Source organism: Ustilaginoidea virens, chromosome 2 (assembly GCF_000687475.1).
Source record: "Ustilaginoidea virens chromosome 2, complete sequence".
NCBI classification, from domain to species: domain Eukaryota; kingdom Fungi; phylum Ascomycota; class Sordariomycetes; order Hypocreales; family Clavicipitaceae; genus Ustilaginoidea; species Ustilaginoidea virens.
The window spans coordinates 3652456-3680065 of NC_057317.1; the positions used below are offsets into that span (position 1 = coordinate 3652456).

Here is a 27610-nt window from a genome sequence, read left to right on the forward strand (position 1 = left end):
AGCCAGCCTTGTTTTGGCCATGTCTACGTTGCCGTCTACCAGCCCAATTCACCAGGCAGCCACGTTGTCGCGAAGCCAACCTCGACTGGTGCATGGGTATATAGATTGACAGGTAGCTACAGCCAGCATGGCGCTCCCTGTTTCCACGAGCCAGCTGATCATCTCTATCCATAAGCAGGCCGGACATGACGGCCGGTGGCGTAATCAGCAGCCGACTTCTCGACTTGGCCAAGGACTATACCGTGACCCAGATGACAGGGGAAACGACAAAAGGGCGGCCAAGGACCAAAAAAAAAGGCTCAATGTCGCCTCCTGTTTGTCGTTGCCCAAAATCTCAACGTCCAGCTGTTGCACGCTGGCAAATGTTCAAAGCTTGTTCCATTTCCGCTGGCTTTCCTATATCAAGAGCTGCACGATTTCAAGCAAGATTGGTGATGTGATATAAAAGATAAAGAGAAAAGGAAGAAAAAGACGAAAAAGAAAGAAAAATCACGATAAAAGAAACCATATGATGAGCCTATAACTTGGTCAGAGCAAACGCCGCCTCGCAATTGCAATGGAAATCTCAAAACGCATCCGGCACCCATATCATGTCCCAAGTGACTAACTGGCCGTAACTGGCCGTCAAGTAGCGGGCTGCCTGGTGGTTCCCGTCGTCACGTCGTCCCCCAGCATCATGCCGTCGTTGAATCGTTTCTCGTCGTCTTGTTCCGCCAAGCCACAGGACCGTCCATGGACCAGTTGCGAAGGCCCCCGCGCCATCTCCAGCTCGTTGATAAAGATGCTGGGCAGGAACTCCTCGGCCAGCTTGCCTTCGCAGTCGTCATCCAGCAGCAGCGCCATGTTGATGTAGGCCATGCGGAACTTGCACCACATGTGTCGAAAGGGTCGCAGGTTGACCCATCTCGGCCAGCACGAGTTGTTCTGCATGATGGCGTCCACCAGGCTGGTCCTGACCTGGGCGGCTGTCGGCTCAAAGGGCCTGCACGCACCAAAGGACGTCAGCCAGAGCCGGATGTAGCCCTTCCTCTCGCAGCCGAGCACAAACTCGACGCCCGCGCCGTCCAGTCCGCAGTGCCAGTGGAGCACGGCGAGGGCGGACCCCATGATCTCGGCCAAGCCGTTGATGTCGACGCCTTCCTGGTGCAGCTGGTCCAGGTACGCCGGGCGCTTGTCCAGCCCGAGCTGCCACTTGTCCGAGAGGGGCCGCAAGTCGCCCAGGCAGACCTGGACGACGAGACGGGAGTCGACCACGTCGGCCAGGGCCTTGTCCTGCACAAAGTGCGCAATGTGCCTCTTGACGAGGTAGTTGACGTGGTCCTTGTTGAAGGGGCGGATGTGCTCCATCTCGTAGGCGGCAGAGTACGTCGGCAGGCCGGTCCGTGGCAGCTCGCGCTCCGAATACTGCGACAGGTGAACCCGAGGACGAAACGTCACACAGCGAGGCACATAGGGCAGGACGACGGCCCTGCCGACGCCCCTGCCGACCCGGTCAAAGGCCGACTCGATCTTGCGGTGCGTATCGTACTCGTCCTGAAGCAGCTTCTCGTGGCTGGATACCTTGACTGTGACAATAGGCGGTCTCGACGTCTCGTACAGCCACGATATCGGTTGCGCCTGTTCCGGCGGCGGCGGCGGCTGCGACGGCGACGGCGGCCTTGGCTGCGGCTGCGACTGCGACTGCGACTGCGGCTGCGACTGCGGCTGCGGCTGCGAGTCTTGTTCCGATCCTGGCGGCGACGGTCTATCCGGCGCGGTGGCAGATCGTCGTAGTTTCCAGGCCCGGCTTATATACGACCACAGCTGCCCGGTGCCGTTCTGGCGCATCCGCGGCGCAGCAATGGCAGCGGCGCCTGGTAGTTTGCCGGCATCCTTGTGCACCATTGGTTCGCGCTGCATCGTGAGGGAAACCCGGTTGCGAGGCCCGACCCTTGCTGTTTTGACATGGGAGTTGCTAACGGAGAAAACAAGAAAGAAGCCCGCAAAAAGAAGCAAAGAAGCAAAGAAGCAAGTAAGCAAGCATGGACGGGTGTTGAGCTGAGACGACGCGTAGGGACTGAGACATGCGTGCATAAGAACATAGAACAGAACAAGGGGGGAAAACGATGGCGGAAGGAATGGCAAAAACGCTCCGTGTGCGGATAGTTTGAGGGCAAACAGAAAGGGCAAAAACTCAAAGCTTCTAAAAAAAAAAGAAAATTGAAAAATTGAAAAAATAGAAAAAAGGGCTATGAAAATAAAAAGAAGCAATTTTCCACCAACTTTGGGCAGGGAAAAAAAACCAAAATAAATCGGTGGCGTTTTGCGGGGATAGCTGTTCTGGATAATTGGCCCCGGTTTTCCATCTTTCTTTCTTTTCTGTCCATTCCTCTTATTTTTTTTCTTTTCGTCTGTCCTTGTGTCTTTCTTTCGCGATCGTTCCTAAATGAGAAGAATGGCCTCGTCCAACGTCGAATCCCATAATGATGACATCATGTCCCGCGCGCACGAGTTCAACTTGGCCGTCATATGCGGGAGTCCGCAATAGGAAAGTACGGATCAAAGGTGCAAGTCATCGTTCCTGCCAGCTGGGGGTTTCCCAGGGCTCGCGTCCTCTGATTCGTCGGCGGGCGTGGGCGGCGGTGCGGCTGTCGTTGGCACTTGCCCGGTTCGTAGGCTCTCGGAGGAGGAGGAGGCAGTCACGACTCACGCACGACGCACGCCTCACGACTCACGACGCCCGTCGTGTCGTGTTGTGATCCATGCTGCGATTCTTCTAGCCGCCAAGTGCGCGCGAGGGCAAATAAAAAACGCCAAACACACCATGAGGGCGTCATTACGGCAAATGACGACGCCCTGTAGTTTTTTTTTTTTTTTTATTTGTTGCTGCGCCCTTTGCCGCCTTGCGCTTTGCTGCGAAACCCAAACCGCGCCGGTTCGCTGCATGAATCGGGAAACGTCACCATGATGCCACGAGCACCCCCCGGTCGCTGGGGCCGCTGGGGCCAGCGGGAGGGGTAAGCTGCCTGGACTGCACCGACTGACTGCCGTCACCGGTGTTCATGTCAGGCATCACATGCCAACGGGTCTGGTTCGATGGAAAGACACGAACATGCGGCGGAGTAAGAGCTGGGCATACGCTCCCCCGTCACCGGCTGTTGGATGGAACAGAAGAACAGCACGAGCTTCGAAATCGTGGCCCCTCTGACCGAGGTACGCCACCGTGTTCCGTAAATTTGTTAAGCGTCACCAGACAAAGGACAACGGAACAATGAGCAAAGCATTACCAACATGGCGCCAATTTCACTGTTCAATCTATCATATCCCAACGCAGCCCGCTCCCCGGTACAAGCAGGTAGGTACAGGCATCAGGTATAACAGAAGACGATTCTTCTTCTTCTTATTATTATTATAAAAAGCCCCTGTGTCCGCTTGGTCACCTCTGCAGCATTAAGATAGCCCCCCCTTTCACCCGTTTCACCAACTCTTGATCACAAGATGGCACCCTCTCCGCATTGCGCTAGCCCTCCACCGCGCTGCTTCGTTTTCCACCGTCCAGCAAGACGATTGACGATTGGGTTCTTCATGCTTAGACGGCGGTGGTCGCTGGTTGGGCTGGAGCGCTCGATGTGCTCGGACGCTCCTTGGCAACACCGTTTCTCACCCCATCGCGATCTCTCCGGTGGGCAGCCCAGATGTAGGCTTCAATAAGGGTGTTGCACAACAAGAAGAAGCTGTTTCGTGTCAGATCATTTTTCTTACCATCCAACTCTCGTTCTTTGACTCGTGCCATGATGACTGCCGGGGCAGCAAACTCACAAGGCAATGAAGTTAAAGGCCGCAATCGTCCTCTTCCGACCACATCTGCCCAGCGCCGGCCCAACAATTCTGCATCGGTTGTTGGACCAGTCTATGGCCGAGAAGATAAAGGACGTGATCCAGAGGTAGGAAAAGATGAGATTGAGTGGCCACAGATGCCCCTTGTAAGCGCCGATAAAGGGTAGCACCAGGCCGATGGTCCAAAAGGCTAGCGTTACAACAGCCTGCCTTGTCGTCAACAACGGCAACCCAAACGATAACACGGTGCAGGGGTAGAAAAACCCCCAGCCATGTCTTCAACTCACAATGACTTCCTGGTAGATAATGTGCGTTCTGTTGGACCAGGTCGAAAAGACGTTGATGAACCAAGATATCAGTGCGGTAACAATGATGGCAGAAGCCCAGATGATGAAGTGATTCACCCCGGCCAAGATACGTAGCGCAGAAGTCGCCATTTTCGATTCTTTGCAACTACCTAAGTTGATTCCAAAAGATGAAGCTTTCGAGTATCGAATCTCGTCGCCGGATTCGAGATGGGGTAATGGTAATTTTCAAAGGGGAAGAAAGAGAAAGAAACGGCACGCAGCTACGCTATTATACCAACTTGCCGCCCACAGTAATTGACTTGGCTTCGCCAACCCAACGTTGACGCAGTTGAAAGGGTTGGACGACAGGTTGGGACGACAAATCAAATCTCGTGGACGGTGCGCCTTGGCCAAAGGGAAGGGGGAAAGAAAAACAGGGTCGCGTCACCACTTTTCTTTCCCACCTCCGCCCACGCAACATTGATGCAAACGAAGCCCAAGTTGGTGGATGGCATGATGTGCAACCAACTACCGACTGGGCCACTGGATGCAAGTCATGGCGGTGGCAACGGCTATTCGTCCAACGAGCTGTGTTTGCCTTTTCCGAGTGGCGGGATGGCGTCTTGCGCAGGCGAGCCACGGGTTGTCGCCATCGCGAGGAAAAGGCGGATCAGACACTCCGACTGACTGACTGACTGACTGACTGGCGGACTGACTGGACTGGACTGACTGGCGGACTGACTGGACTGGACTGACTGCCTGGACTGACGGACTGACTGCCTGGACTGACGGACTGACTGCCTGGACTGACGGACTAACTGCCTGGACTGCTCATGAATCCCCATCGCACGTCGCAAGGCATCCCGGGCAACAGGATAACAACTTTCTTAGTTAGGCTGGCACCCAAATCGATTGATGCCGTGCATGCAGGACCTGCCTTGCCCTTGACACCGCCGAGCCTCCATCCTCCATTCTTCCCTCCTCGCCCACCAGGACAGGACATCCAATCCGGACATATGCCCACGTGAGGGGCTTTCGCGTACTTTGGATGTTATCGCGCCGCTTCGGTGGCTGTGACGTGACGTAGTAGTCCAATCATGGTCCGGCGCACAGCGTACGGGGTGTCAGCTTTCAAGAGTGACTCATACCAGACTTTAGCCTGAAGGCCCCCGTTGGCCTTGTATAGATTAAAAGGAAAAAGCCTTGGCGGTTCCGTACGCGGAGGAGTTGTACCAGCACCATTGGCAAGGATCACACACTTTGTCCGTGGTTTGGCGACTTGGTAAGCGGTCAAGACGGAAGAAAGAAGCGACCGACGGCATCCTATCAAGGGGACCGCAACTTTATCGATTATCGATTCTGCTGGGATGGACCAAGCGCCAATGCCGTTACCGAGGTACTTTTGGCTATCCTTGGGTTCAATGTTGTCTGGGGTTGTTGATGATGAGCCCCCCCTTTGCTTAGAATCAGAATCAAGGGACATGCAGGGAGCTAAGCTAGCTAACTCGTAAGTCTTGACGTAATGAGCCGAGAGAACATTGACGAGCTGCGGTCTCATTAGCCGCCAGAAAATGCTCAGGCCAGGGCGGACAAATGGCATGCAGACTTTTCATGTGTTTGCGGCAAACGATTTTAACAGGTTTGGTTACAGGTTCGCAAAGCCCCGGCAAGCCGTGGTAGAGTTATCCATAACGGAGTGGGTGTTTGGGTGTGGGGCAGCTGGCAGGGCTGATTCAACAATCACCGATATGTAGCCCCGATAGCCCCCCGATAACCCCCGACAGACCCCGACAGACCCCGATAGCCCCCGATAGCCCCCGACAGCCCCGGTCCCCCGATAACCAACAAACCCCCGTCTCTAGCACCACGCCAACAACGCAAGCATGTGAAGTTGTTTCTCGTCGTCCTCTTTTTTTTTATTTTCGTGGTTCCGTGGTTCCATCATTTCCATCATCCATGGCTCCATCCCCCCGTCTCGGATAAGGCGAGAATCTACATGCAGGCATGTAGAATCAAGGTTTTCCTTTTTTTTTTTTTGTCTCATTTGCCGGGAATCCCGCCTCGCCCACCAAAAGCATGAGCGCCGGAACCCAACAGGCCCTCCACTGCCTTCCCCTGCCACCGATTCAAAGGGACGGAAGCTGCCAGCATATCTTCTTCTTCTTTGTCTTCTTCTCCCTCTCTCTTTCTCTCTTTCTCCTTTTTTTTTCTTTTCTTTTTAGCTTCCTGTCTTCCTCTCATCGGGCTCGGCTTTCTCGTCTGGCTCTCGCTATCTGGACGCACAAAAAAAAGAGTTACATGTATCTATCCTATCGTGTCGGGTCGGCCGGATCCAGTTGCGGCGGCGATAAGCGCCCGAAGCTGCCGCTGGTAAGAAGCGAACATGCAGACGACCCTGAGGGGCCCAACTGGCTGAAACTGGCTAGAATTGACGCTACAGTACAGGGCTCGGGCTGCAAGGGTCGGGCTGGCTGCAGGGGCCAGATGTGCCCCGGTGATTTAAGCTGCCGGCAGTCGCGTCTCGAAGCGGGTGACCCGGTTGACGTTGACCACACAAGAAGACGGCCTCGATTCGTCTTTCCTTCCATTCCAAATTTTAATCACAGGGGTGGGGGAGGGGGGGGGGTTCCCCTAATCCTTGTCCGTCCCTGCTGGCGGCACGTGGTGATGTGTTGCCAATTCCAGTGCTGCTCGGCTGCTGACATCCCGCCGTCTGTCCGCTCATTCATGGAGCCGCCATGTCCATGGCTTTGTAAATTATATATAGAACAGGTTGCGACGCTTGCGCCTTTCTTACACAATAAGGGTTCCGTTCTCACCTTGGTACTTGGCCATTCATCAGCTTCTTCAGCCTCCTTCGATCATTCAACACACACACACACACACACACACATATACATGTATATACATATACGTATATATATATACAAGTACACACATCTCGATCCATAATGGTGCACATGCGCTTTCTACAGCTTTCTTCCCTGACTCTCAGGGCATTGGAACTCGCCTCGGCCGTCGTCGTCGTCGGCATCACTGGCTTCTTCCTGGCCGAGTCGGATGCTGGCGCCTGGAACAACGGCCGCCTCATCTACACCGAAGTGGTGGGCGCAGTCTCCCTCGTCAGCATTCTCCTCGTCCTCGTGTCCCGCCTCGAACCCTTTTTCCAGATTTTCCTCGACATACTGCTGTCCTTTTTGTGGTGGTCCGTGTCTGGCCTGCTCCTTACCGTGCGTCCAGAGTCTCCTTGCATCTTGTCTTTTTCTTCCTCTTCCTCTCCCTCTTCCTCTTCCTCTTCCTCTTCCTCTTCTTCTGCTGACATTTTCGCAGCTGAGGGAGTTCCCGTGCGATTGGGTGTTTGAGTGGATGAATGTTGCTCCCTTTGACGAGCAGTGCGGCAAGTTCACCGCCGAGGTCGCCTTTGCCGTCGTCTCTGCCACCTTGTACCTGGCATCAGGGATGTTGAATGCTCTGATGGAGAGACATCTGTTCCGCCAGCAAGTGAGCGACGTGCGCAGTCATTATCTGAAGAGAGAGATGCGTCAAAGCCAGACCGACAGCCAGGTTTGAACATGGAGGACGTTCGCTCTGCGAATGCTACATGACTTATGTGTCACGACTATAGACGGGCAACGGCGCTTCACATAGACGGCAAGGATTTATCGGATCATTATCAGGATGCATGAGCGTGTTGGATTTCTTTTTTGTTTCTTTCTTTCTTTCTTTTTTTTTTTTTCCGAAATATCTTATGATGAAGATGATGAGAAAAGAAACTGGATTGCGGAAGCATGTGCCGTTGTTGAGAAACGAGCCGTGAGGTACCTAGATCCCGTGACTGTGGAGCAGCCGGCAGTCGCGAATGATGCCAGAAAAAAAAAAAAAAAAAAAGGCTCTCGCGGCAAATTCTCCCGTCGGGGTGTTGCGCATGGCAGCCAATGGGGACGCGCGAAGCTGTGGGGCGGGGCAGTTGGTTAGTGTTTAGGCCGAGACTACTCCGTTCGGGGGTTCCTGTCAGAATGCACCAGGTACTCCGTACGTAGCCTACCGTTGCCGAGGGTTAGTTATGTTACAGATTAGTCCGTACAGAGGCCCAACCGAGCCAGCATTCGGCGATTACCGCGTCAAATCCAAGTTGACCACATACGGATACGGAGTACGGGCAACAAAGTTCCGCGCAATAACCCTGGGATGAGACGCGCACAAAATACCGCAACAGGAAACTTGGGCGACATTCATTTTCCCCAAACTGTAAAACATGCATGGTCCAACCTGCCCGATTTTTTTACGATTATGCATTCGTACGGTTGCAGTGCAGGCCGGAGCGATGTGCAGAACGAACGTTTTTGATTGTCCGGCTGTTCCAGACCCCCGATGAATGAGACATCATCAGCCCTTATTAGTAGTCACAGTCACAGAGGGCAGGCAGCAACTGCCCGAAATAGCTCCTTCCTTCTTTAGGGATTGTGGTTGTAGGGTTGTATTCTTAGTTTGGGAAAGAAGAGATGGACGGAATGGCCGGCAAGTGGGCACGGGTTCTCTCGCAATTCGAGCGCAAGCGGGTTTCGGTCAACAGTGATATGGCGAGACCATGAGTGAGCCTGCTTCCTGCCAAACTGCCCCGGCATTAGCACAGCATCAGCTTCAACACAGTATCACCATCACCATCAGTTGCCTGCTTTCCGACAAGACACCCTCAATTTACCTGCCGTCGACTCGACTCGACTCGACCTCGATGCAAGCCAAGCTGGTGCCTTGCCGATCCAGATGGCTTTACTGATGGCGCTTATCGGCAGGGCTGTAGTTGAAGCATAACTTTGGGGCCAAGTCCGCTGCCTAACGCGCGGTGATTCTGTTCAAAAACAGACTTGGAACAAAAAAGAATTAACGTGGCAACCCAAGTAGGTAGCCGAACCATGACGGAAACGCCAGAGCAGCATCATGAACGAAGACTTCCTTTTCCTCTCCGCCGAGCCCATCTCGTCAGCAAGCATTTGATCTCTTCGCCTGCCGGGTAGCTCGAGCTCCCACATCCACAGCTCCACATCCACAGCTCCACCCTCCAACCAACCTTGTTCCCCTTCCGATCCATCCCAGATTCGTTCCAGGTTGTGCACAAGCCCAGACCGGGTTTGCTTGTCCTTTGCTCAAAGTTCAAAGTTCAACCCATCATCCCGATTTCTCATTCCCCATTCCACGCAACGCAACGCAACCCAGCCCCCCCCCCCGAGGACAAGGACGAAGCAAGAAAGAGCCAGAAGAAACAAGGAAGAACGCCTTCCGACCTCCCCGCCCAACATGGCCAGCAAGGTCGACCGCATCGTCGCCCGTCTGCAGCAGAAAATCGCCGAGGGAGACTATTACGAAGCCCAGCAGCAGACCCGCGTCGCGGCCTCGCGGTACATCAAGACCAGAAACTGGGACGCCGCCATCGACATCCTCTGCAACGTCGCCCAGTCGCTGCTCCGGGCTGGGCAAGGAGGCAGCGGCGGGGACCTGTGCGTCATGCTGGTCGACGTGTACAAACAGGCCGAGCTGAAGCCCGATGCCGTGTCAAAGGGACGGCTGTTGACGTGCCTGCGCTTGTTTGACCCGCAGGAGCCGACGCGCAAGAAGTTTGTCGGCGAGATGCTGGGGTGAGATGGCTGCTCCCTGACAAAGAGACCAAAGGGGGAGACGCGCACCCACACAGACACGAGAGAGAGAGATGATGATGATGATGATGATGATGATGATAATGATGCCTTCTTCAACTTGGCAAACAAACTGTAGCTAACCTGGCTTCTTCTTCTTCTTTCCGACAGGTGGTCGGCCAAGGCTGGCGAGTACCCCGGCGGAGACCCCGAATTCCACCACGTCGCAGGGTCGCTGTATGCCCAGGAGCACGACACGTACGAGGCCGAACGCCACCTCTTGCTCGGAACAAAGGACTCCCCACAGCTTCTCTTCAAGATGGAGTATGCCTGGTACAGGGAAGGGGACGCCCACCTGGCGCCGCACTTTGCCGCACGAGCCGTCCTACCCTACTTGCTTGCCGGCAACGTCCGCGCCGCCAACACCTGCTACCGACTCTTCACCAGCGCCCTGAGCAACGACAACCCCAGCCTCGGCGTCCAGGACGTTTCGAGCGCCACCGCCGACATGCGCATCTTCCCCAGCTTGCCCCTCCTCAACTTCCTCGGCCTCCTCCTGCTCGCTGTCCAGCGCGCCGCACCCGAGGTCTACAAGAGCTTGATATCCAAGTACGCCACCCAGATCAACGAGACGGAGGCCTGGGCGGAGCCCCTCGAGATGATTGCCGAGATGTACTTTGGCATCGCCAAGCCGAGGCAGAGCAACCCGTTGATGGACATGATGAGCGGTCTGTTTGGTGGTGGTGGCGGCGGCGGCGGCGGCGGCGCTCAGCAGCCGCAGCCGCGAAGACCGGGTATTCGCGGTTCGGACGTGCCAGTCGCCGAGGGATTGGATTAGATAATGGGTCAAAGATGAAGTCTTTTTACCGGTACATGATGGTGGCTGCGTTTTAGCAAAAAAGGATGAGTTATCGTATATCGACAGATGGGTTGGGTCTGTGCTGCCATGTCGACACCTAGTGTATGTATGCATTTGCATCAGGGCAAGGGGCTAGCTATCCCTGGAGAGGACGAAAAGGCACGAGGCGTACGGCGATCTCCGCGAGTCACTGGAGCTGGTCCTCTGGCTCAAACATCCAGTTGTCCTCGGCAAGAGCAGCGACTTTGGCCCTCAAACTAGCTCGTACTTCTTCAAGGAGTTCTGCAAGACAACAGTCAAAAAAAAAGTACAAACCAAAAAAAATTCAAAAAAGGAAAGAGGGAGAGAGGGAGAGAGAGAGAGAGAGAGAGAGAGAGAGAGAGTAAAAAGACAACAAATAGTGTACAAAGCACGTTTTGTTGGGAGGGGAACATTGATCGCGCACGGTTTCGCCATTTACCTTCTGGTTGATCCGGCAGAGAGCTGTGATTTATGCTGTGATGCTTCACGGCGTCTGCTAGCCGCTGCCGCTCTTCTACACCATGCTCCTTAGCCGCACGCGCGCCGCGACAAAGAACGAGGTCGGAAACCTAGCACAGGGCAGCAAAGGGGGGGGGGGGGGGGAGGAGAAAAGACGCACTCTCGCTCTCGTCGTGCCGATCGTCGTCGGCCTGCTCGTCGGCGGCGTCGAGGCCCGGCGTAGGCGGATCCCCCAGCTCAATCTCGCCGTGCTGATTGCGCACCACGATCTCTGACGAGTCGGACAGAACCTCGACCTGGAGACGCGCCGCGTCGGCCGGGCTGGTGGTGCTGTGGGAGCCGCCCGTGCCCGTCGGCCGACGCGTCAGCTGGCTGCGGAACAGGTTGGGGCGGATGGCCGCAGCGGCGGCGGCGGCGCGAGGACGACCGATGCCGTTGGTGGGAGGGGGGGGCTGGTTCCTCTGGTTCATCGGGTGGGCGTGGGAAGACATGCATGCAAACGGACTGGATGTGTGTTGTTGGTGGGGGGGGGAAGGGGAAGCAGGGAATCCTGGATGGATTGGATGCTTTCAATAATGTTGCTTGCCGCGCAGGTCTTTGGACTGACGACGGCGGGTTGGCGGGGCGCAGCGCGGCGGCGGAGTTGCCCGCGTACTGGCTGGCGTCTGGTGTCAATGCTTCAGTGCTGTGTGCTCGGTACATACCTTATGTACATACAGTGCCTAAGTTCCAGGTAGGAGGTAGGAGGTAGGTAAGGTAGGTACATATGTTCGGTCAATAGCTTGGAAGCCGCTGAGCACACGGGGGCAGAGAGACAATTGGCCAGACCCGTTCCGTTCCGTTCCGTTCCGTTCCGTTCCGTTCCGTTCCGAGCGCGCTGCTTTCATCGGTGCAGGCATCGTCTGGCTTGCCGTTTGCTTGCTTCTTTGCTTGCAAGCCGTTTGGCTCCAGAGCACCCAAGCGTTGGAGTGAGTAATGCGATGGTCTGGACTTCGTGCCTGGGAAACGGGCCTGGGTTTCATGCCGGGTTGGGAGTCACGTGTAGAAAAAGTCGTCTCTCAAAATGCCATTTTATGACACCCTTTTTTTTTTATTAAAAAGAAAAAAAAAGAAACAAGAAAAAAACATAGAAAAACGAAGCAAAGCAAAGCAAAGCAAAGCAAAGCAAAGCAAAGCAAAGCAAAGCAAAGCAAAGCAAAGCAAGACAATACACGCGCTGGGTACTCGTACTCGTACTCGTAATTTCCATCCCCGGTTGCATCCGTAGCAAGACGTCGAGTCAAACGTCATGCCGAGTCCGATTATCCGGCCATCATCTTTCCTGGCTGTATTACTACAGCTCTCCCGAAAAGCCAGCAGAAAATATAAAACACAGAGTCCATTTTCTCCACACGCCGCTCCCCTCCTCGACGTTGCTCATCTCTCTTATATCGACAGGTTGTACGCGTATTCGTCCTCCATGTTCTGGCTGACCCAGAGGACCACGGAGCTGTCAAGGGCTTGTCAGGAGGTCGGGCACCACAAAAAAAGAAAAAAAAAAGAAAAAAAAAAGAAAAAAAAACAGCCCAAAGGCAAAACGAGTCTCGTCAACTCACCTGAGCCCAACGAGCGCGTTGCTGACGAGGTTTTCGATGCCCATGCCGAGTGCGGGCATGGAAACTCCGGGGACAGCAAACTTGAGCACAAAGACCGTCACGCCGCCGGCCATGCCCCCCGCCAGGGAAGCAAACCCCAGGAACAGGACGACGCGGGCCTTCCAGGCGACGCCCGAGCCGCTGTAGCTGAAGGAGTCGGCGCTCAGGCGCTGCTTCTCGACCGAGTTGATGATCAACATGCCAAAGGCGGAGAAGAGGAAAGGCAGCCAGTCGACGAACTTGACATGGACGTTGGAGCCGTTCATGGACGACTTGGACCAGACGGCGGAATCGAGCATGACGAAGAAGGCGACGCAGAACTACGGCCGACGCGGAAAGAGAGAGAGAGAGAGAGAGAGAGAGAGAGAGAGAGAGAGAACAGCGTCAGTGTCTTTGCGCCGAACAAGCGAGAAGCGGGCTCCGGCCTCGCCGCGGGGGCTTTGCTCGTGCGAGGGAAAGAGTCCGAGAGAATCCCTACCAGCGCTCCGGAGGCGTAGACGCCTGAATTGCGCGCCCAGACATTGTTCAACCACTCTGGCCGGCGGAACTTCCACAGACGATCTTGCTCCATGGCTCTCGAGCGGTACGGATTGGGAAATCCGGGGGGGGGGGGCCCTGCAGCGACGTGCGGTTTGCGCGGGATGGCGAACGGCTCTGCGACGGGGAAGGCAGGACTCGGGGCGCGGGAGTGAATGTTGAAGAAGCGGGTGCTGGGTGAGCTGCTGGGTGAGCTGCTGGTTGAGCTGCTGGTGGCAGCTCTGAGCTGCGAGACTTGTTGATGGATGAACGAGGCTCGGCGCAGAGCGGTCACGTGCGGCTTGGAAGCCTCAAATTGCAGGTTGCGGACCCTTCCGGCTCTCGATTTTCAAACTGACAGGGCTTGCTTCAACAAGAATCGATCGATTTCTGCTGGAAACAAAGGCCTAGCACTCCGTACCGGCTTCCAAGCGATGGTTTGGGTCATTTGTGCCCCCTTTTGTGTGATTCCTGTGGCCTGTTCAACTGCTGCTCGGTAACAAGGTCGGAAACAAGGTCGGTACGTTTAGAGGTACCTAGGTACCTAGGTACCTTATCCGTCAGCGTGAGTGCATTCCAGTTCGGGCGACTTGGCTGCTGTCAATAGCCTGAACGGGCCAAGGGTCTGGTTGCATGGGTGACGCCCGCCACTGGCCAGCAAACCAAACCGTTGGCACTTGGCAGACACAGCCAGCTGTCAGCACCTGACCAGAGGGACCCGGCTTTCCCCCCTCGCCTCGCCTCGCCTCGCCTCGCCCCTTCCCTTGTACCTACCTGCCTGCCTGCCTGTACCTGGCTGGCCCCTTCACTTCCTTGTCCATCCAGACGCGAACTTGCCAAATCCTCCAAAAAATCCTCCCAAAACCCTGGTCTCCTCCTCTGTCTTCTTCCAGCGACAAACCAACCCTTGGCCTTGGCCCAGGATAATAATCATAATAATTCTTGCAGAAAAGGCCCCCTTCCCTTCTCTTTCTTCGGCGCGCACATTCTTTCTCGCAAATTTATTTAAAACCGTCGTTTCCCTTTTAATCCGCACTTTTTTTTTTCCCCCGGCCCGAAGCGACGACTAGACTGCGACGCTCGACTCCCCTTGGCCCGGATTTTGTCCTTTTCTTTCCGTCTTCATCAATCAGCCTTCCTTGTGTCGTTTTCGAATCGCCACGCTCGCGATGAAGCCTTCGGAATACCTCCCGGGGCCCTTGGCCCTGCTCTCCGCCCTTGCTTTGGCATCCGCGGCCATTGCACAGAATAGTTCTCCTTCCAGCCAGCAGCAGTCGAGCGCCTCGCCGACGCCAGCCGCCAGCTCGACGACTCCAAAGGATCAATCCTCAAATCCGCCGTCCTCGTCAGTCGTGGCCTCCATCAGCAACACCGGCTCTGTCGTATCCTCAGCTCCCTCGGCTCCCGCTGGAGCACCAACCATCACCGGCGGCCCCCAAGCCACCTCGGGCCTCCAGTTGACCGGGTTTCCCACCCTCACCGGCCCTGGTGTGATTCCGTCCTATCCTCCTGCGAGCGTGCCGCCCACAAACAATGCGCCGTTCATGCAGCAGTCCAACCTGCCCGATGGCACCGTCTTCATCGCCGTCGGTTCCATCCTCGGAGCCCTGGGTCTGGCCGTTCTGCTCTGGCGCAGCATCGTCAGCCTGATGCTTCACCGATCCGTCGCACGCGCTGCCATGGCCCAGCACAGCAGCGACAACAAGACCAGCTTCCCCGCTCCTCCCGCCCCCTTCTACAAGTACACTGATCGTGCGTCACCATCGCCGGCCGGTGCGGCAGCAGCAGGAGGAGGAGGAGGAGGAGTAGGAGGAGTAGGAGGAGCAGGAGGTGCTGCGTCGTCAGCTGCCCCTGCAGGCCGCGGAGTGCGCAGAACGCAACGCGGCCCGACCCCCTCGGCTGCACCAAGCCACTCCAACCTGTTCTTCTCCCCGACTGCTGGAGCGGGAGCTTCCTCCAACCGCGGATCCTCGTACCTGCCCTCGGGCTTCTACGCTGCTGGCAACAGCTCACCAGGAGGAGGAGGGCACAACCTTGCCAACTCCATCAGCCTGTCCAACCTTCGACCCGACTCTCGCGGCCACTACGCCAACGTCTCCCGCAACACAATGGACATTACGCCACCCGAATCACCCCAAGGCGGCGCCCGCCGTGACCTGAGCTCCAGTTCCTTGAACGTCAACCTGATTCCCGGCCAGCGTGCCCCGAGCGCGTACCTGGATGACCTCTTGATGGACGATCCCTCCGCGTTCCCGCCACCGCAGATGCCCCCCTCCTCTGGTTCTCGTAGAACCGGCAGCCCGGACAATCGCTTCTGAAAGGCTACCGCGGAAGACGTTGGCGTGGTGTGCTGGTGCGTCATCTACGGGGCTAATCTGCTTCTGGCGTTTTTTTTCTTGGATTCAGTAGAAAGGCGTTTTTTTCGACATTTGCAACAGTTGGATGAAGCCTCAGGGGTCCCTACCCACTTTTGGCGTTGGATCAGTTTTTTTTTTTTTTTTTTTTTTTTTTTTTTTCATGCGAGGGAACTGATTTTCCCCGTTGACCTCTTTTCATGGGAAAGTAGGCACACACCGCAGCCGCTGCTGCTACTGATTCTCGACTCTGGAGAAGCCATTGGATCACAACACCCTTCACCAAACTAGCGTGCTGAGGTTACTGGCTGGGACGTTGCAACGACGTTGGCATATGATTCAGAGGAGCGCTGACCAAGCCAGCAAACAATGCAATCAGTGAATGTGCCTTGGCAAGCAAGCTTCTTGCATGTACGGCCGATGAGGCGGCCGCCCAGAATCCCTGGTCGTCTTTTGGCTCCATCGAGTCCGCGGCGCGCATCACGATGCAAGTTGCCGAGGGTTTTTCGTCATTATATGGTTTAGTTTAGTTTAGTTCATGCCCCCACTGGAAGTGCAACGTCTGGCATCTCTACCGAAACAATATATACAAAAGCGTCTCTAAACCACCAAGTCCGGAACGCGAAACGGATAAGCAGAATGTGCGCCGCGCCGCGCACCAAACGTCAGAAGATGCTGCCCATTCCACCCACCGTGAGGTTGCACCCCAGTGCATGTAACCCCAAATTCTATCCAATTACATTATCAGCCACGTGCATGTTTTTTTATGGACCTTGATGTTTGCGCCCCCCCAACTCCTTTTCCGCCTCTTGCTTGTGACCGAAAATGTCCTCGTTCGCCCAAAATTGCCTTGATGTGCTGAATACAATACAATACTTCCTTTTTTTTTTTTTTTTTTTTTTTTTTTTTGGAAATTAATTGCTCAACGCTCCCCACTGCCGGCATCCACAGAGACGAGGCCTTCCTTGGCTCCTTGAATATCTTCCTGCCGAATACCACTGCGGTCGCACATGCTCCTAAAGATGCCGCCTCTCTGCCACAACGCAAGAGGTGTGTCCAGCTCGGCAATGAGGCCAGCGTCCATGACACAGATGCGGTCGTAACCGATGATGGTCCGAAGACGATGGGCTATGCAAAGCAGTGTTTTGCCTCTGAATGCGCTGGCCATGGTGCGCTGGACCTTGTCATCAGTCTCGAGATCGACCGAAGAGGTGGCCTCGTCGCATACAATAATCTGTGACCCACGAACAAGAGCACGTGCCAACGCCATGAGCTGTCGTTGACCCAGGGAAAAGTTGAGACCATCCTCCTCAACGACGCTATCCAGGTTGATGCGAGATGGATCGCCCGTGCCGTCATTGAATGAGGCATCATCAGGAACAAGGTCGGCTTGACGAAGGGCAGACCACATTTTCAGATCGTCGTGCTCGTCAAACGGGTCGAGATTGCTTCGAACTGTGCCGCGGAACAGCGTAGGATCCTGCGGGATTATAGCGAGACGAGAACGCAAGTCGTAGAGGCCGATGGTTGAGATGTTGATTCCGTCAATGTGGATGGCACCACCGGATATTTCCACCAGCCGGAATAAGGCGCTCATGACTGAGCTCTTGCCAGCGCCTGTACGGCCGACGATGCCGACGCGCTCTCCCCCTCGAATATGCATCGACAGCCCTTGCAGAACCAGAGGCAGGTTCTCGCGGTAACGCATACGGATGTCGTCGAAAATAATCTCTCCCTTTTCGGGCCAACTCTCGCGGACGTTTACTGTATGCAGCGGTGCTTCCTCTTCCAGTTCCGTCCCGTAGTACTGCAGACGTTCGACCGCATTCATGCCATTTTCGACTTCCGCCAGCTGGCGGATAGAGAACTGCATCAGTTGCCCAATGGATAAGATATAGCTTAGGACGAGGCCACCAATCGATGGGTTGACGCTGAAACGAGAAGTTACCACCAGAATGGCTACCGTAAACGTCAGAGCAACGCCCACCATGTCCAGCCGAACGGAGAGCCATCGCTGATTCGAGAACGTGAGGAAGTACGCGCTGTCCATCTCATCGATTGACTCGCGCAGCTCCTTGATGAACCTGGTTTGGAGACCGTAGGCTTTGATGCACGCCACTCCGCTGAGGCCTTCACCAAACTTGGCAAAGACATTGGATCGCATGACAGATTCAAATCGCTTAACCTCGCGGGCAGACGCCCTATAGTACGACGCGGAAAGAACAAACAGGGTGTACAGCGGAACAAGGGTGACGACAAACCAGTGGAAGTATACGATAATGAGAACGAAAACAGCCATCACCATTGAAATTGTGAACGAGTACATCCTGATGGCATCTGTCAGGTTGTTGTCCATGACGTCGACGTCGCGAGAGAAGCGGTTGGTGATGCGACCAAGCGGAGTGGTGTCGAAAAAGGACATGGGCGCTCGCAGCACCCTCTGAACTGCGTCTCGCAACATGACCTTGCTGGACCTTGTACCAAGCATGGACAGATAGACCGAGAACATGAACGTGAAGAGAGCCTGGACAACGCCCAGGGCGACATAGGTGCCAATGTACTGGGCGGTGGAAAACCCGAACTTGTCCGATACCCACCAGGACAGCCAGAGATTAGTGGCAATGTTGGCGCCTTGCAAGACGATCTGGAGGATAACAACCAATGGAGCGTTCAGTATCGAGCCCGATGCGCGGACATATGCTCCATACACAGACCAAGGCACACTGGCTTGGGCCATCTCCTCCTGTTGCATCAAGGCAGCCCCCTTTTTGTTTGCTTTGCGCTTCTTACGTTCATCGGCGAGACCCGCTGGGGCGACGACTTCAAGTTCCTCCTGCTTCTTCTCGACTGCCGTTGTTTCCATGAGAGTTCGAAACCCCTCGTGGTCCCGCATAAGCTTATCAAACGTGTCAATGGCCTGGATCTTGCCAGCGTCCATCCAGATAATCCTGTCGCATCGATTGAGAACCCACAATTGATGGGTTGCCAGGATGCGACACTTTTCCTTCAAAAGACCTAGAATGGCATTATCGAAAATGCGTCTGCCAACATGCGCATCCACGGCGCTAAGAGGATCGTCCATGAGAACAATGTCGGCATCGAAATAGATGGCGCGAGCAATGTTGAGACGCTGTTTCTGACCCCCGGATACTGTAATGCCTCTCTCGCCAATTTCGGTTTGATCTCCGTTTGGTAGCATGTCCAGATCGGCTTGCAGAGCACAACTGTGATGACGTGGGAATTTCAGCTAACAAATTTTCCAAGCTTCGGCAAGAAAAAAAAAAAAAGAGACTTACGCTCTGATTACTTCTCGGTACCAGTCACGATCCATGGCTTTCCCAAACGTGATGTTATTTTGAAATGTCGCATTCTGAATCCAGGCATACTGGGGGCAGAAGGCTCGAGAGGCGCCAAATATCACGTAACCACTCGTCTTTCGCATGTCGCCAGCCAAAGCGGCAAGTAGAGAGCTCTTCCCACTTCCCACGGTTCCAATCACAGCGACCAACTCGTTCCGTCCAACTTGGAAATTGAGACCCTGCAGCTTGAATGGCTCAGGCTCATCGACCAACGTGCTCGCCGAATCCTCGCCTGAATCGCGGCTTGCATCCTGTGATTTTGTGGGCTTGGACTGGACGGCGCCCTTGGCGGGCTTCTTGTGCTTGCCAGGGCCAGCGAGTGCGCCCTTATCGGCATCTTGTGCAGCAGTTTTCTCCCAGGTGAATTGAGCGTCAATCATCTCAACCGCATGTTCACCTTCTTCTCTGTAAATAGCGGGCTCCTCCTGCTCCTCCTGCAGCAGAAAGTTTTCAATTCGTTTCATGGAGGACCAAGCATCCGTTACCTGGCCCAAGACGATTGGGAGGAAATTGAGTGGGAGGCGCAAGCCATTGAAAAGAGCCAGAGATGAGAACACCTCGGCCGGGGCCAAGCCATGGCTTGTGACGGAGTAAACGATGAAGGAAAGCATTGACGCAAAGATCGGCAACGTCATGCTGACTGCATTGATGGCGTTTCGAATAGAGAGTAAAACTTGGATTGAGTGGATTTCCTTGGCCCGCAACTCGCTCAAGCGTGCGATGAAGGCTTTTTCCCACCCAAAAAACTTGACGAAGCGGACGGACTGAAGAATTTCCTGTGCTAGAGAGACACGCTGATCTGTAATGATGTTGATCGCCTTGCGGCGACGAAACAGAGATTGGATAGCCTTTGTTAACGCTGGAACTCCAATGACGAGAAGAGCAAAACCTGCCAATGCACTGTAGGTCAAGTTGACAAGAAGCAGGGCCAACGTGATGAGGCAGACAATGGGCGAGGTCCAAATCACATGGAACATGCCCGCGGCCTGGTCAATACGGTAAGTGTCGACGCTCATGAGATTGACGATACGGCCGTTGGCCCAACCGATTCCGTCGTCTTCTGGTTTCCCCCTTTTCGACTTGTTGCCGCTCTTGTTAACCTTGACAGGCTTTTCTTGGGCAGTAGATTCATCTTTGGATGCCCCCTCTTTTTCTTTGTCGTCCGTTTCAAGCGACACGGATGCTTTAGTTGTGCCGGCCCTTGCCCGGCCAGAGATGACCATGGCCTTCTCGTAGATGAGCCCCATCAAGACAGCTCTGCTCTGACCTCCAATCATCATGCCTCGGAAAAAAAACTGGCTAGTACCCAAGGCCTGCAAGACTTGCATTGCTGCAATCCCAATAGCGAGACCGACGCCATTTTTGATGGGTGGTGCAGGTTCATTGTTCACACTGGCGACATAGGCGTCGGTAGCGAATCGAATGAGATAACGAAGAGTAAAGGGGTTGACGACCTGTATTATCGAAGTAAATAAGGCGCAAGATCCACCAAGCCAGATTTCGATTCGAAACGTTTCGACGAGAGCCCATAGGAGAGGTTTCTTTTCGCCGTTTTTGACGCGCCTTTGAAAGGACTCTTTAAGTTTTAAAGTCAGCGGCTCAACGGCTCGATCTGGGTTCACATCCCATATGTCACCCCGTTCCAGGGGGCGTTTGTAACCGGTCTGCAATATCGGCGAATTAGCGCGTGATCCACAGGAAATTTATTGATTCTGAACCAGGGAGTACCAATCAGCATCTCAACAATCGGCCGGGGTCGGTAAGAGACACACATTTCCAGTGACGGCGCGAATGCAAAGGTTGGCAAGAGTTGTACCCACTTACCGCCATAAGCGGAGACATCCACTGAAACGTCAATTTACTGAAGAACCCAGCTTTATATTCTCGGGATACGATCCGCTCTTTCGGTACCGGGGGAATTGCCCCCCAGCGCAAGGGGTTGATTCTCCTGCACCATGGTTTCGCTATTGCTGGCTGCACCGCTGAGGGGGGACCAGTCATAGCACTGGCATCCGTTGCATAGCTTCTAGATGCATCAAGTCGGTTCCTGAGAGCTTCTTCTCCTTCTGCTTCTTCTAGACCTTCTGCCTTGACGCAGTTTCCTCGGATATTCTGGCCGATGCCGTCTTGCTCTGAGGGTGGATCATGGCGCTCCTCGCTGACGGGCTGCATCGCAGAGGCCACAACGTCTGGGGCCTTGAGCTCTTTGCTTCCTGGCGGATCAGCAAATTCAGGGTGCCGGTCAAAAAGGGCAAAGAAAAGAAGGCAAACAAGCCAGGGAGATGCCTGCCTCCAAGTGATACCGGAAAAAACTGCACAAAACAGGCAGGGAATGCATAAGCGGATCTTGCTGCTTTTCCTTCAGCAAAAGCCAGGCGTTGAGATGTACATAAACAAAAAAAAAAGCTGGGATGATAAACAGGAAACCAGTCAGTCTCGGGCTTGACGATGTCGAGACGGTTCACCAAACTAAAGGAGATTTACCGACAATGGGAAGGTAGAGCTACTAGGACGGTTCGACTGCTCCTTCCTTTCGGCGACAGTGCAAGACGCTAAGCTGACATGGCTCTCCTCTTGACAGCAAGCAGGCAGAGCAATGAAACCGGGAAGTTGGAAAGTATTTTGTCCCCGTTGCTTTTCGAAACGGTCCGGTCGATGCTCAGTCCCAAGGTTAAGTTGAAGCCTGGTGTCTATGAAATTAAAAGTTGACTCAATAAGGAGTGATGATTGAATCGGTCGGGTTGACAAGCCGGATGGAAAGGAAAGTCCGCAATTGATGGGATACGAAAGAACAGGCCCGTACCAAGCATCGCGATACGAACGAGCCACCTTTAGGGATTCCGCGACACACTACTCCGTATCTGGCACCAAGGTGGCAAGGCAAGCCAAGGTGGCAGGGTCGGCGACTCGGCGGGCAGATGGAACCTCGTCCCTCAGTTCCCGAACCCTTCACCGTGTTCCGGTTCTGATGCTAACAAGAATGCTTCAAACCCATGTCTCGGAGTCCGGACCAGCTGCGAGATGGCCCTGGAATGCCTGGAATACGCATTCTGTATTCTGTGCTGTGTCGAAATTACTTCGTCACCTGGTTTCACATCCCCACAAAGCACATGGCCCAGATTGCCCCGTCGCTACAAGACGGGCTCTGTTGAATGTCATGATTCACCAGCGTCCAGGTCACGATACATGCATGAACCACGCTAATGCAAATCACAACACATGAATCGCGCTAATGCACATCAGGATACATGAACCGGGCCAATGTTAGTCTCCTCGTTTCTGACTGGAATCTATGGTCAACGTTGCCACGTAAGTCTCGTGGATTTACAAAACAGCGAGCTTCTTAAGTCCGGCCGTTTGTGTCCAAGGCCTCTCTCTAAGTCACCGGTTCGAGTGCGGCAGCTAGTTTCCGTGCACAACGGACATGTCTTGGGGTATTGTACCTGCGCCCACCCGTCAACCAACACAAAGTTGCCTCCCCAGATCATCTTGCCACCGCCTGCTAACGAGTCAGCTCGAGGTCACATCCGGTAGGAAAGCGAGGGCTAACTTGCCTTGGTCTCATGCCATCGGCGACAATCCAGTGCGGTCATTGGTCGACAGACATAAACCGTAAAATCTAGCATGCACGGAGGGAAGTAGGACTCGAGAGAGCTAGTGGCTGGGTTGGTGTGCCAGGGCCGTTACATGCGTGAGGGCGAGCGTTGTATTTGTTGCGTCATCGATGATCAATCCATTCATATGTACTTTCTCTCACACTCCTTGCTGCAACCGACAACCACCGAGCCCGGCGTTTGCCAATGAGCGAGACTGTAGCATGCATCTCAATCGCGACGTCTGGTTGGAATGATATTATCTTTTCAGCAACTCTCGTTTGCAAGCCTTGTCGTCCGGACGGCATTATCTTGCTCCAAGCAAACACCCCATGAACCCCCTGTCATCCACAAAATTCCTCCAGGTCAGCCGCCTTTAGGTGGTAGGATGGGCTACAACGCCGCTCTCGTTCAAGTCTCTAGGTCTAGCTACGATACGGAACGATGGCTTTGCATGAAAGTCCAAGATTCCGTTAACCGTGGAGGGACACGGTGTTTGCCGTTCATCACCAGCTTCTCTCCAAGAGCCGGTCCTTTTTTCTCCCGGAAAACAACAAGCGCATCCCTTTTATGCGTCAGTCATGCATGTATGTAGTAAAAAGGCAAGCTGACATGGTTTTGATGCGCGCGTGAAAAGCAGGCATGGAAACAGACATGCATGGATGTGCGGCACGAATCGGACCATCATACATCGTATGCTCACCCGTTGCATGATGCGACCAAGGGTCTTGTAGCCGTCTGGTGTCCCTAAAAGAGCACTCTCGAATCTCGGGTCCTCTCTAGCAGCCCGGCTGCGGCTGGTGCTGCTTTATCGCCTTGTTGATCAGCTTTGCAACTGCAAGGCCTCGAAAAGGAGCATCGAGTTTCCACCACGGAATGGAAGGGGTCCGGCTTGTGATGTTGTCCAAGCTTGGTACGATTCTGAACATGGAACCTTTGCGCCATTTATTGCTCAATGCTGTTCCCTCTCCAGCATAGGTAGGCAAATGAAGCCATGTGCATGCGCATGGTAGCTAAACATAAACAATGCCGAGAGCATCTTTGACGAAGCGGAATTGTCTGGCCAGGTACCTGGCTGAAAAGGCGGCGGTGCAACCTGCATTCAGCATCTACCAGGTGGACGAAGAATGGAAAGCCGGAAAGACGCAGCGTCCGACCTTGTGTTCTTGAAGACGAGGCTATTCCCAAGTAGCTGACAGCTGACTGGATTCCTGAGATCTGGAGCGTGTGAAGGATGGGAATGAGCCAATAAGGGGGTGATGGTTGCTCCGCCATTGGTGGATTTAATTAGCACCAGCACCTAGTACACCAGACAGCCAATAGGGCACTGCCTGCCACTGCCCCCCCCCCCCGTCCAAAAAAAAAAACCGCTGATCGCTAATTGATTGCCCGTGGTTTCCAAAATCCTTTCCGAATTTCTTTGCAAAAACCATGCCACTTTGCCGCATCGGCGCATCGTTTGTAACTTGCCAAATTGGCAGTTCCCGCACACTCTCTCCAACCAAGGATTCAGATCGCTTGTGCGCTGCAGCTGCACTCCATGGCCGTTGACCAAGTCCCGCCTGTAGCTGTGCCTGGCCAAACGCTTGGCCCAGCCTCAAAGTACGTGCCCGGCTCCGGCACCCACGTCTACCAAGGCAACGTCGTCTCCTCCCTCCTGGGCCGAGTGACGGTGACGGCGCCAGCAAGGGCTCCCGGCCCGGCGAAGCGGCTGAACAAGATCACGGCCCCTGTCCCCGAGGAGCTCGCCACGATATCTGTCGCCCGCCACGGCCGCAAGCGCGAGATCCTGCCCGACGTAAACAACGTCGTGCTCGCGCGCGTGGTGCGCCTGATGCCCAAGCAGGCCATTGTGGTCATTCAACAGGTTGGCGAGACGGTGCTTCAGACGGAATGGCAGGGCGTCATCCGCGTGCAGGACGTGCGTGCCACGGAAAAGGACAAGGTCAAGATGCACGAGTCGTTCAAGCCTGGGGATATCGTCAAGGCGCAAGTCGTAAGAAATGGCCCGCTACGTTTTGTCCACGCGGCTTTTCCTTTTTTTTTTTTTCCCCTTTTCCTGCTCCCCCTCCTTTTGCCCGCTTGTCTTTTCCCCTTTTGCGTTTGGCTTGGAAATGGGCTCGACTGACTCGTGTATTCGTGTGCGTGCGCCTGGGCAGATTTCTTTGGGTGACCAGGCAAACTACTATCTATCCACTGCTGCGAACGAACTTGGGGTGATCATGGCCACCAGCGAGGCAGGCAACGACATGGTCCCAGTGAGCTGGAAGGAGTACAAGGACCCTGAGACGGGGATGAGCGAGTCTCGAAAGGTTGCAAAGCCGACTTGAGGCCCCTCTGCCGATTCTCCTTTGGGCATCTCGATGACGCTTGGGTCGCAAAGGTTGGATATTTTTGAACCGCCCAACTTTACGAGAGTCAACCCGGGACAAGTTCGTATGGGCCGTGCAACCAGACACTAGAAACCGCTGCGGGGGGGCGGCGATGCAGAAAGAAAAGCGCGAATAAACAGCTGTCAATGCAATGTGATAGCACTGGACCCGTTGCTGGGCAAGCCAAAAACATGTCGGCGGGGGTTACCCTTTCGAACAACGCAATGGCACCAGACGGTTACAGGGGAGGGACGATGCCTGCGTCTAGCGCAGTGTTTCTGGGCCAGACTCTTAGACATGAGGTGCTGGCCTGGTGGAGGAACGGATCGGATCGCCCATAGACAGCGAGCGCACTAGAGATGTTCTGGGTTCTGGGCAGGCAGAAAAGGTGCCGGCTGGCACAGGACCATGCACATGAGGCCTTGGATGATGGAATCGAATCTCGCATTCATCCGACCTGTTGGAAGACACATGACGTGAACGGATGCGGCCTCGGGCGACGCTCCACGGCTCAGCTACTCCGTTTCCCCGACTCCGACTCCCCAGTATCGATCGATCGGGATGCGCCGATCGTGCCCATGTCGGCATCTGAAATGTTCATTTGCTGCCATGAACCTTGGCCGCGCATGTTTCTGCGTGACGACGACGTGGAGCGGCGCGGGCGTGTGCACCCTGTCTTCCCACCCCTGTCCCCTGGGCCGGTCCGTGAGCGGACATGAGGCGTCCGTCGTCTGCGTGGAAATCGATGCGTATCCGGCACGTCGGCGCGTCATCCAGCATCTCTGGCGAGACAGGGCCTGAGCAACCCGGAGCATTCTGACTACGGACTACGTAGTGCAGGAATGAAGGGTAAAACGGTCTGGTCAGCTCCGGTGAATGCCCAACGGGCGCCATTAGCAGCCAGGCGCTATTGCAGCGCCAAGAACATGAGGGAGCTAGTAGGTGCCTTAGGAGCCTCAGGTACCAATGTTAGGTGCCTACCCTACCTGGTACGCTCAGGCCCTGGTGATCCAATGAGAGGAGAGCTGGTTGGGGGGAGGCTGTTTCCTGGCAGACGGCAAGATCTAAGCAATGACGTAGCCAGCTGGTCTCTCGGTACTTGGTGCTCCGCACTCGTGCAGTGCATGGATGCCGGTTTTGGTTTTGACGCGCACGGCGGGACGAAAAGTGAGCCAGGGCCAAAGCCCAACGGCAGGGGAAGGCGGAAAGGACAAGTCCAAGAAGCAGCAGAAGAGCACAAAGAACGGGGAGGTTGAGACTGGATGTTGGCGCTTGGTGCCAGGGCAAGCTTGCACGGACGGATGCGTCATGCCACTATCGTCACCGCGCCGTCGTGGCACGCATCGCCGCCTGGGTGAGCAGCCCGGCCCGTCCGTCGCTTGACCTACTTTTCAGCCTCTGCGTCCCGGGCTGGCTCTGCAGCCGGCCCATGAGCTTTGCGCCCCCAAGATATGATAAAACGCCCGCACGGCTTCTCGGTGGTCTCCCCTCCCACCCGCGTTGTCCGGCATTCATCACTCTATACCAGGCCCGCTGATTCAATACTTCGTCATCCGTGGCATCGCTTACAAAGTCGCCAGCCAGCCAGTCCGAAGAAAGAAGGCCAGGAGAAAAATCACGTGGAGAGCAAAGGGGAAGAAAAAAAGTAAAAAAAAAAAAAAAAAAAAAAAAAGGGAGAAATAAAAAAGGACCCGATGCCATCTCGACACCGACGTCATAGTGGGCCTCCGTCTCCGCTCTACGTCCACAGGGCCCACCCGAGTGAAGCGTATTCTGGCCATCATGATGAATATGTCCATCCGCCTGGCTTGCCACCTGCCCATCCCTACGGACAAGTGGATGGCTACCGGCGGGAGAGCCCGCCCTTGGAACACCCCGACCGTCCCCTGGACGAGCCGGATCGGGGACGCCAGCGGTACCGGGACGCCAGAGACATTGCCCCCTACGACTACGACTACGACTACGACTACGACTACGATCGCGACCGCGACCGCGACCACGACCACGAGCCTCTGCCGCCTCGTGGCCGGTCATACGCGCGCTTCCCCTCCTCCCCTCCGCAAAGCCGCTCGAGGGCAAGCGAGAGCTGGCGAGACGCACGTAGCCGCGGTCCGCCCAGCTGCCCCCCCAGACGAGCACCATCCCGCCGCGGCGGCTCCTCGCGAACCAAGTCCATGTCGGCGGGCGCCCAGCGGGACCCGGACTCTCCTCCATGGTGGCAGAACCCGCTCGTGCAGACGTGCGCCGTCACGGCCCTGTCCACGGGGCTGTCTGCCGCGCTGGACAGCCGCGGCGACCCGGGGCAATGGAAGGGCGCCAAGGGCGCCAAGGTGGCTGTTGCCACGCTGGGAGCGGCGCTTGTCGACGGCTTCCTGGGGACAAGACACCCTGACGGCTTGAGGCACAAGGTGATGAAGAGGGGCGTCGAGGTGGCCATGGAAAAGGCCGAGGAGAAGAAGCACCAGTCTCCGGAGGGATGTCAAGAGCGGACCAGCCGTCACGGTCACGGTCATGGCCACAGGAGGAGGCATAGTACTGGTCGGAGCCACGGACGTGGACGTTGAATCTAGCACAGAGCCCTTTTGGGCAGGCATTGAGACCGTTTGAATTGCATCTTTGGCCCGTGACTTGGCGCGGTGAGGCATCTGCCACGCCATCCCATCATCCCCCTCAACCCAGCCGCCATGATTGATGCCTTTTGATCCTTGGC

At 55.3% G+C, this 27610-nt stretch overlaps 10 protein-coding genes across 10 annotated transcripts; 5 read left to right on the forward strand and 5 right to left on the reverse strand.

Moving 5' to 3' along the window:
- Positions 1–624: 624 nt before the first annotated feature.
- On the reverse strand, positions 625–1899 carry UV8b_02775 (uncharacterized protein; the record flags this gene model as incomplete). Its single annotated transcript, XM_043140273.1, has 1 exon — positions 625–1899. The coding sequence occupies one exon, from the start codon at positions 1897–1899 to the stop codon at positions 625–627; it is 1275 nt and encodes a 424-aa protein (XP_042996207.1).
- A 1669-nt stretch (positions 1900–3568) lies between these two features.
- UV8b_02776 (uncharacterized protein) lies at positions 3569–4253 on the reverse strand (the record flags this gene model as incomplete). Its single annotated transcript, XM_043140274.1, has 3 exons — positions 3569–3713; positions 3799–4022; positions 4104–4253. The coding sequence occupies 3 exons, from the start codon at positions 4251–4253 to the stop codon at positions 3569–3571; spliced, it is 519 nt and encodes a 172-aa protein (XP_042996208.1).
- Positions 4254–7054: 2801 nt separating this feature from the next.
- Positions 7055–7673, forward strand: UV8b_02777 (uncharacterized protein; the record flags this gene model as incomplete). Its single annotated transcript, XM_043140275.1, has 2 exons — positions 7055–7333; positions 7434–7673. 2 exons carry the CDS (start codon positions 7055–7057, stop codon positions 7671–7673), a joined length of 519 nt encoding a protein of 172 aa, XP_042996209.1.
- Positions 7674–9398: 1725 nt separating this feature from the next.
- On the forward strand, positions 9399–10571 carry UV8b_02778 (uncharacterized protein; the record flags this gene model as incomplete). The annotated part of the gene is made up of 2 exons (XM_043140276.1): positions 9399–9736; positions 9905–10571. The coding sequence occupies 2 exons, from the start codon at positions 9399–9401 to the stop codon at positions 10569–10571; spliced, it is 1005 nt and encodes a 334-aa protein (XP_042996210.1).
- Positions 10572–10779: 208 nt separating this feature from the next.
- On the reverse strand, positions 10780–11542 carry UV8b_02779 (uncharacterized protein; the record flags this gene model as incomplete). Its single annotated transcript, XM_043140277.1, has 3 exons — positions 10780–10874; positions 11053–11127; positions 11233–11542. 3 exons carry the CDS (start codon positions 11540–11542, stop codon positions 10780–10782), a joined length of 480 nt encoding a protein of 159 aa, XP_042996211.1.
- Positions 11543–12497: 955 nt separating this feature from the next.
- On the reverse strand, positions 12498–13277 carry UV8b_02780 (uncharacterized protein; the record flags this gene model as incomplete). The annotated part of the gene is made up of 3 exons (XM_043140278.1): positions 12498–12561; positions 12668–13026; positions 13185–13277. The coding sequence occupies 3 exons, from the start codon at positions 13275–13277 to the stop codon at positions 12498–12500; spliced, it is 516 nt and encodes a 171-aa protein (XP_042996212.1).
- Positions 13278–14391: 1114 nt separating this feature from the next.
- On the forward strand, positions 14392–15540 carry UV8b_02781 (uncharacterized protein; the record flags this gene model as incomplete). Its single annotated transcript, XM_043140279.1, has 1 exon — positions 14392–15540. The coding sequence occupies one exon, from the start codon at positions 14392–14394 to the stop codon at positions 15538–15540; it is 1149 nt and encodes a 382-aa protein (XP_042996213.1).
- A 958-nt stretch (positions 15541–16498) lies between these two features.
- On the reverse strand, positions 16499–20777 carry UV8b_02782 (uncharacterized protein; the record flags this gene model as incomplete). Its single annotated transcript, XM_043140280.1, has 3 exons — positions 16499–18800; positions 18873–20599; positions 20760–20777. 3 exons carry the CDS (start codon positions 20775–20777, stop codon positions 16499–16501), a joined length of 4047 nt encoding a protein of 1348 aa, XP_042996214.1.
- A 3291-nt stretch (positions 20778–24068) lies between these two features.
- UV8b_02783 (uncharacterized protein) lies at positions 24069–24858 on the forward strand (the record flags this gene model as incomplete). Its single annotated transcript, XM_043140281.1, has 2 exons — positions 24069–24524; positions 24688–24858. The coding sequence occupies 2 exons, from the start codon at positions 24069–24071 to the stop codon at positions 24856–24858; spliced, it is 627 nt and encodes a 208-aa protein (XP_042996215.1).
- Positions 24859–26594: 1736 nt separating this feature from the next.
- On the forward strand, positions 26595–27464 carry UV8b_02784 (uncharacterized protein; the record flags this gene model as incomplete). Its single annotated transcript, XM_043140282.1, has 1 exon — positions 26595–27464. The coding sequence occupies one exon, from the start codon at positions 26595–26597 to the stop codon at positions 27462–27464; it is 870 nt and encodes a 289-aa protein (XP_042996216.1).
- Positions 27465–27610: the final 146 nt, after the last annotated feature.